The sequence below is a fragment of the Olea europaea genome, chromosome 10, assembly GCF_002742605.1.
Source record: "Olea europaea var. sylvestris chromosome 10, O_europaea_v1, whole genome shotgun sequence".
Classification (NCBI taxonomy): domain Eukaryota; kingdom Viridiplantae; phylum Streptophyta; class Magnoliopsida; order Lamiales; family Oleaceae; genus Olea; species Olea europaea.
The window spans coordinates 33598199-33607369 of record NC_036246.1 but is presented as its reverse complement, the minus strand read 5'-3'; the positions used below and the strand labels follow the sequence as shown (position 1 = coordinate 33607369).

The following is a 9171-nucleotide window of genomic DNA, read 5'->3' as shown; positions in this document are numbered from 1 at the left end:
TTTCGAGATTGAGTGTGGTGTATCAGGAATAGGTGTAGGAGCAGTCTTAATGTAGGATAAGAGAACTATAGCATACTTTAGTGAAAAGCTAAGTGGTGAGGCTTTCAATTATCCTACATACGACAAGAAACTCTATTCACTTGTTCAAGCTTTGGAAACACGGCAGCATTACTTATTGCCGAAGGAGTTTGTAATTCATTCAGATCATAAGTCACTGAAACATTTACGGGGTCAAGGTAAGTTGAACAAACGACATGCACGCTGGATGGAATTCATCGAAACTTTTCCATATGTCATCCGTTATAAACAAGGTAAAGAAAATGTAGTAGCAGATGCATTGTCGCGCAGGTATGTGCTTCTAACTACTTTAAGTGCAAAATTGCTTGGTTTTGAGTATATTAAGGACATGTATGTTACTGATTCTAATTTTTCCGACATTTACAATTCATGTCACAAGGGGACTATAGATATGTTCTTTAAGCATGAGGGATACTTGTTTCGGGAAAGTAAATTATGCGTTCCTAATTGCTCTATGTGTGAACTACTGGTTAGGAAAGCACAAAGTGCGGGACTTATGGGTCACTTTGGGGTAGCAAAAACTTTAGAGATATTGACTGAACATTTCTATTGGTCTAAAATGAAAGTTGATGTAGAAAGGGTTTGTAGTTGATGCATAAAATGTAAACATGCCAAATCTAGGGTCTTAACTCATGGACTGTATACGCCTTTGCCAGTACCTAGTGAACCTTGAGTAGATATTTCAATGGACTTTGTGTTAGGTTTGCCTAGGACTAAAAATGGGCGAGATTTAATTTTTGTAGTGGTGGATAGGTTTAATAAGATGACAAATTTCATTCCATGTCACAAAACTGATGACGCTACTAACATTGCAAATTTGTACTTTCAAGAAATTGTGCGCTTGCATGGGGTAACTAAAAGCACAGTGTCAGATAGGGATGTTAAGTTCCTTAGTCACTTTTGGAGAGTCTTGTGGAGTAAGTTAGGCACAAAACTACTATTTTCTACAACTTGTCATCCACAAACAGATGGCCAAACCGAAGTAGTGAACAGGACTGTGACATAACTTTTGCACACTGTAGTTAATAAGAATTGGAAGAATTGGGAAGAGTGCTTACCTTTCATCGAATTTGCATATAATAGGGCCACACACTCCACTACGTCGTTTTCTCCTTTTGAAATTGTTTACGATTTTAATCCTATAACACCTATGGATTTAATACCTTTTCTTGTTAATGAACGAGGTAGCTTGGATGGAAAAAGGAAGGCCGTATTGGTGAAGTCACTCCATGAAAAGGTGCGGGAGCAAATTGAGAAGAAAAGCAAGCACCATGCGGAGCAAGCAAATAAGGGCAGGAAAATTGTCACATTCGAACCAGGAGACTGGGTTTGGGTGCACTTCAGAAAAGAGCAGTTCCCAGAGTAAAGAAAATCAAAGTTGTTATCACAGGGGGATGGATCGTTCCAAGTAGTTGAGAAGATCAATAACAACGCATACAAATTGGATCTTCCAGGTGAGTATAACGTTTCGACAACTTTTAATGTATCTGATCTTTCTCTCTTTGATACAGGTTCAGATTCGAGGACGAATCCTTTCGAAGAGGGAGAGGATGATGTGATCCAAGAGCCGCAAGCAACCAAATCAAGTCCAACGTCAAGCTCGGGGAAAGATCCATTGAAAGTTGAAGGTGGACCTATGACACGAGTAAGGACAAAGCGAGTGAAAGAGGCGATGGGATTACTCGTCAAGACAACCATCGATGTTTCATCATGTTCGGGACTCAAAATTGGACAAATTTCATGTTTGGGCCGAAGGCCGAAACCAATTAGATCAACACGATACAAGCAGCCGAAAATGGAGCTGAAGAGAAGAACTATGCGACCGCATGGTTAAAACCGTCATGCGGTCGCACGGAGTGAGACAGGGAATTATTCGGGATTTTCGAATATTCCATGCGGCCGCATGATTTTACACCATGCGACCACACGGTTAAAATTAGACGTGTTTTTTTATTTTTTTCGCGAATTTTCTATGTTTAATAGAATTTGATACTTAGTAGATTTCTTACCATATTTGAAATATTAGGCACGTTTTTACCTAGTTTTTTAGACCTAGTATAAATACTATTTTATTTTCAATTGTAAGAACCTTTTGACATTATTCGTAATTTGAGAGGCTATATTGCTTTCAACTCTTATTCTACAATTGAACAATTCAAGAACTTATCAAGATTTAATCTTGTGGCGTTCAAATCAACCGGGTGAGATTCCGTATTTTTGTGTAATCAAGTCCGCACATCGTCGGCGATTCGAGTTGCTCGGTTCCAGATCTATTGAATTTAATCCAAAACATTGCTTTGGCTTTCTTTGGAAGATTTCAATCTTGTTCGTGGGCTCCGTAACGTTTGCCTACGCGGGTTCACATCACAACATGCATAACAGAAATGCCTTACTCCTGTTTGGTCTTCAACTTCATTTTGGTCCAAGCACGGAGAGACCTTCTGGAGCAATTCTTGCAAACTCAGAACCCCTAAATAACGTGAAAATGCATGGCTATATTGGTGGCCGCTGCCGAGTTGAAGCTATCCACACTAGAAAGAGTGCACTTGATGGAACTCAAACATGTCTCCAACCCAGGTACAAACCGATCAGTCTAGGTATATTATAAAATAATGATATTAATATATATTTTATTAGTAAATAAGAAATAATTGATGATTTATGAAATTGTAGCTGTGTCATTTCTTTTACTTCTGATATGTACTCAGAGAAAAGCAATAAATGCTATATTTGCGCCACCATCCATTGCATTGATAAGTTTTGGATTATGCATAAAAAATAATTACATTTGAGATCATTGAATTTTCACACAACACACAAGATATTTTCGGCATTTAATGTGTTCTATGAGAATTTTGTTTCAAAGATAAAGTTCATAGTTTCACTTTCGATAATGTTAATTTTAATGCATATATTATAAATAAAAATAATTAACTAACTCAATAGGGATTCGATGCAAAACTTTTTCGGTATATTTTTAGTTTGATTGTGCAAAATGACCTTAAGTATATTGCACCGTAGGTCACAAAAAATTGATAGACAATTGCTTTTATTTTTGTCTCCCATGTCGCAAACAAGCATTTGCAAGTATACGCAAATTCAAATTTATCCAACATGATGTTTGTAATTGATATAGGTAATATGTGAAACTCTAATTATTTCATGGTATAATCATATGTTATATGATAAGATTATTACAAATTCATGTAACGGTATGCATCCATATGATTCTGATTATGATTTACACTCTAAAAAGTAAAGACTAATAGGTGCTTTGAGACAATGAAATTTTTGAAAGCTCTCTTCGATGAGACCAATGCGTGCCATGCGTTTACTATCTTACTTCTCACGTTGCTCTAATTCATTTTTTTCAAAATAGTGAACGTTTTTAGTAATTTAGAGATGGTTCAATCTTTTATGACATTATGCTACCATGAAGTTGAGATCTGAACATATATAGAGGACTTACCCATGTTATTGCCTCTAGCTGGCAACAAATGTTAGGTACATACAAATTTTTCCCTTAATCATAAATTTATCTATACTCTCTTTTATAGACATCAGTTTCAACACATTTACTTAAAGAAACAGATTTTTTATCCCTTTCATGCATCTATTATTTAAGCATTGGAACCTTACAGAGGATTTCATTTTGTCTCACATTGTCATTCATGTTAGAGAAGGAAAGTTTATAAATAACATAGTTTTACTTTATTCTTTTAGTATCTCAATTGTTCAACTGTAACTCTTTTAATATATAATGGTTTGTTTTAATAATTTGCTTTATTTTTATATTAATTTAATATTTAAACTATAATGGACTAAGAAAAAAAAATCTTAAATGGAGGAATAAACTAGATAAGTGTCCCCGTTGTCGCTTATACTGTTGAAATCAAGAGATCGACATTATTTGAACTGAGAAAATGAAAAATATAAAATATGGAAAACCAAAATGACATCGAACAAGTTGAAATGTTTGAATACTAACACCCAACTTCTACTCTTTTAGTATAGGTTTTACAAGTTAGTGTTCTCCTTGATCGAATACAATTACATGATACTAGAGTGAATTAAAATAGACCATTTGTATTAATCTTTGAACATGGATGAAGAGTGTTATTATAAATTTGAGAAAAAGTTTCTAAAATTTGCTCTTCATTCAAACATAAAAAAGAAACAATTAATCTGCAAGTACTTTTTTTTTTAACAGAATAACAGCAAATCACAGGAAGAAAACAATTTTTTCTGTACAAATTCTGTAAAAAAATATATATATATACTTATAGCATTATTAAAAAAGAAATGGATAACTTTGACAAAACATAAACCATAATATTATTAATAAACTAAAATCTAGGAGATAAAATGGTTTGGATTTTGAAAATTTGATGGTTGGAAAGAGCAATTCGCATTAAATAGGATTTAAAAAGTCGGAAGTGCTATTTGTAACAGCTCGGGCTACAGCCTCTTTACAAATGGAGGGCTCGTAAATTTTTCATTGCGTGTGAACCCCCTATGAGAGGATTGTACTGTGTGCACAGTACTGCCCTTAAAAAGTTGCCAATTCTAACAAAATATTAAATAAAGGGACCCTACACATGTGATATAGGCGTGGCTTTTGGTAAGCATGAGGAGACATTCTCGTGTCCATTTGTGATCCACTTGCAATATTTAATTACCAATTTCAAGAATGTCCATATAATACAAGAAAAACACTTATTGCCCAATTTTCAGACCCCCCTCCAATAGGGGGGCGCCACTTGGCCCCCCTGTTTTTAGCCCTGGCTTTGAGCCTGGGCGTGCAGCAATGCTCATAATACAAGGACAAAAATGTGTCACTCTCTAAATAATCTAACTTTATTTATTTATTTATTTTAATCATGCTCATGCTCATGCTCATGCTCATGGATGGTTTAAACTCATTTTGAGCAATCTCATTTGGATTTTAAATTATTCTCTGGAGCCTTTGATTTAAAAAATGTGTCACTCGTTGGTAGTTATGTTGTCAATATAATTTTTTTTTTTACTTTTTTAATTGCACAAAATTTTTTAAAACATTTGTTCATTATCATATTTATTCTCTTTCTTATTTACTTCTAATATCTTTAAATTAGAAAAATAAGAATATAATTGTGTAATAAAAATATTTGCTCTCAATTTTAAAGTATGCTAATAAAATATTTGGACAAAATTCAATTAAGAATCGAGTTTTTAGATTAGTGAAATATTAACGATAAGAATGAGATATAAAAATATGGGGGCATTAGTGCGTAATAAACATAAATTAAAATCTTCAGTGTAGTTAAAAAGTGGCACAGCAATATGACCATCCTAATGCATTTGCCAAACATAATACTAATACCTAAATTTTATCCAACTTACATATTAAAAGGTAAATTTATTAATTAAAATTAACTTGGTCAAAAATAAGTAGATTTTAGTTTAAAATAATGTTATAAAAGGTTAAAAATAAAAGTTAATTAAAAATATTCTTTGAACTTAGCCAAACATACTTTTAAATATATTTTAAATGTCTAACCATTTTTTGACACATCTGTCTGTCTTTTTATTTCCCTATTTTTAACCTGGGTAACCAGCTTTATTCTATATTTTTTGTCATTTTTCGTTTGGGGTTAATTATATGAATGATCACTGAACATTGGCTTATGTTACTACTTAGTCACTGAACTTAAAAACATAACTCAATGTCACTGAATTTCGCCAAGTGTTACTACTTCATAACCGAACTTTAAAATGCATCTCAATAGTCACCGAACTTTGCACCGTGTTATCCATCTGTCACTTAAATGAAAAAATCCGTTAAGTCGAACAAATGGCGTCAACGTGAGTAACGGATGGGTAACACGATACAAAGTTCTGTGACCATTGAGTTACATTTTAAAGTTCGATTATGAAGTAGAACACTTGACGAAGTTCAGTGACCATTGAGTTACGTTTTTAAGTTCAGTGATTAAGTAGTAACATATGGCAAAGTTCAGTGACTATTAAGATATATTTTTAAATTGAATTATTAAGCTCTTGTTTGAGTTTCATTCTTTCCCCAAAAAAAAAAAAAAAAAAACATAACTCAATAGTCACTAAACTTCGTCAAGTGTTACTATTTCATAACCGAACTTTAAAATGTATCTCAATGGTCATCGAACTTTGCACCGTGTTACCCATCTGTCACTCAAGTTGACGCCGTTTGTTGGACTTAACGGATTTTTCTATTTGAGTGACGAATGGGTAATACGGTGCAAAGTTCGGTGACCATATATATTTTAAAGTTCGGTTACGAAATAGTAACACTTGACGAAGTTCAATGACCATCGAGTTACACTTTTAAGTTCAGTGACTAAAAGTAATATACGGCAAATTTCAGTGACCGAATATTCATATAATTAACCCTTTCCATTTGTTATTGGATACTTGAAGATCTTCCTTTGGATCCGTTTTATAACTGTAATCCATGCGTGTCCCTTAACGTTCATTAGCCAGTCAAGCACAGTCAAAAAGTAGCTACACACTCCAAAACCTACCGCACAAATCAATCATGCCCACCTCACTGCCACCATCTATCCTCCGCCTCACCGCTACCGCCTCCGCCATTCTCTTCGTCCTCCTCTACGCTTCCACCACGGTCTCCGCCACCGACCACATTGTCGGCGCAAACAGAGGCTGGAACCTCGGTATCAATTACACTCTATGGGCCAATAACCACACCTTCTATGTTGGTGACCTCATATGTATGTACAAATCTTAAACCTTAAAAGCTTTTTTACATTTTGTGAGCGTTTCTTTTCTTTTGTGATTTTTTGTGGGTTTTTTGGTTGTTAGCATTTAGGTACCAGAAGACACAGTACTAAGCCTTGATTTTTTCAATTTTTTTTTTTACAATTTGTGTGATTTTCTTCTTCTTTTTTTGTGGGTTTTTTTGTGCTTAGCATTTAGGTACCAGAAGACACAGTACAACGTATATGAAGTGAACCAAACAGGGTATGATAATTGTACAACAGAAGGTGCAGTGGGGAATTGGTCGAGTGGAAAGGACTTCATTCCTCTCAATAAGGCTAAGAGGTACTACTTTATTTGTGGGACTGGTGGCTGCTTTAGTGGGATGAAGGTTTCTGTTCTTGTTCATCCTCTGCCCTCTCCGCCGCACTCATCTTTGGCCGCCGAGCATTCTTCCGATACGTCGGCCTCCTCCGCCGTGTACGGTGGTGGAGTGGAGGTTATAGGGGCTGTTTTGAGGATGTTTGTGGTGGCAATTTGGTGTGGATCTGGGTGGATCTAGTAGTGGTTTAGCTAGTGGGTTTGGGGAAAGTATCACAGAGTGCCGGTTTGTTTGTTAACTGTAAGGATCTTTTCCTTTTTTTTTTTTATGGCTTGTTCATTTGGATTCTCCCACGGATTTAACAATGAAAGATCCCAGGAGTGAAGCACGACATTTTCAATCGACTTCGAATTCATTTTGTTTGCATAGTGAATTTGATTGATATCTTTACTTTTTTATGCAAAATAAAGAATTTTTTTTAATTAGAAATTCTTAGAACTGTGAAAATAAGCAAGTGCTAAATGTTGAAGAATTGAATTTCACTCAGATCTCAAAGGAAATTCTCCACTTCGATGAGCTTAGGAAGGCAAAAGAAGACCCCAAAGGCAGCAAGATCCCCAAATCCCAGCTCAAATTCCCACCTCTACGCTCAAAATAAGGGACAATTTTTTTTTTTTTTTTTTTTTTTTGATTTTTTTTTTTTTTTTTTTTTGTCGAATTCTACTAAATCTCCAACAGCAAAATTTCGATGTTACTGGCCAAACCCACCTTCAGCGTCCCCCACTGCTCCAAGCTCCAAAACGAGTGAGAGCGATGTTATGTATCAGTAAATACTTACAATTACATGCTAAAACCATAAGACAGATTTGATATTAAGAAAAGGTAAAATATCTTAAAAATTGGATAATTTAAGTTGTTCAAAATAATCGGTCCGATTTTTTCAGATTTATAGACTTATTCAGTTGACGTGGTGAAGCTTATCAAACTTTGGGTTTGGTTGGAGAAGACGAAGCAGCGGGTTCCTCTTTTTAAAAACATAATAATTTACATTTCTTGCTTTTTAAACAATCCATGGTGTGAGCTTTTTAAACAATCAATGGAGTGAGTTCGTAAAACAATTTCGGGGGCTATGGGGAATTTGGTGTTGGTGTTGGTGTTGGTGGTGGTGGTGTGACTGATTTTCAAGCACGAATAGAACGATTTAAAATTGAATAATACTATTTGCAGTCGCCCTACGTGGCATACACATGGCAGGTAATTATTTGATGCATTGAATGAATAAAAAAACTATCACATTAATCCATCAAATAATCACCTGCCATGTGTATGCCAAATAGGACGACTACCCAGTGAGCGATTACGAATAGCATTATTACTCTTTAAAATTATGTAATAGAGAGATGGTCATATCTCTATGATGAATGTTACATCGAGGTTTGGTTTATTTGGATAAGATGTCAGTCTGAGGTGCGGGTTGGGTCTTGAGTAACGGAGGTAATTTCTTTGTTTTTTATATCGTTTTTTCTTCGCCTTCACTCTCTTTAATTTTTTTTTATATTGTTTGATAGAAGTGATTAAAGAGTTTGCTATACGTACGGAAAAAATTTACATACACTTTGATAGAATATCACAGTCATTGGATGTTTGCCCAATAAAATACAATTTTTTGCAGACAATTATCTACTGTCACCGCTGCATTTGTTAACAAGATGGATAAAAAATCCCCCCCCTCCTGAAGTATAACCTAATGGTGCAAAGGATATGAATGAGGTAGTCTCCGCCTTGCTGACAGCCGCAGTGTGAGGGTTCGATTCCTTAGATATAAAATTTGACTCTTTGTGAGCACCAGTGTACGAACAAACTCTTGCTCCCTAACCCTTTGGGGCACATCACACGATTTACGTCCCTCACGCTGCTCCATGGGTGAGGTGATGGGCCCTCAAGATTAGAGTTTAACCTTTTTTTTTAAGATAGATAAAAAATTATGTACAAGTAGATAAATCAAATTATTAATGGGATTGATGGATTGTAATGATGGG

At 35.0% G+C, this 9171-nt stretch overlaps 1 protein-coding gene across 1 annotated transcript; it reads left to right on the top strand.

Annotated features, from left to right (window-relative positions):
* The first annotated feature begins 6532 nt into the window (after positions 1 to 6532).
* LOC111401915 (lamin-like protein) lies at positions 6533 to 7558 on the top strand. The gene is made up of 2 exons (XM_023029892.1): positions 6533 to 6824; positions 7023 to 7558. The coding sequence occupies exons 1-2, from the start codon at positions 6632 to 6634 to the stop codon at positions 7370 to 7372; spliced, it is 543 nt and encodes a 180-aa protein (XP_022885660.1). The 5' UTR covers positions 6533 to 6631; the 3' UTR covers positions 7373 to 7558.
* Positions 7559 to 9171: the final 1613 nt, after the last annotated feature.

What these genes read in the sequence shown, in the direction of transcription:
- LOC111401915 (XM_023029892.1), top strand. Translation starts at nt 6,632, where the DNA reads ATGCCCACCTCACTGCCACCATCTATCCTCCGCCTCACCGCTACCGCC. An exon ending in CTATGTTGGTGACCTCATAT is followed by an intron (nt 6,825 to 7,022) that starts GTATGTACAAAT and finishes TTTTGTGCTTAG; the next exon opens with CATTTAGGTACCAGAAGACA.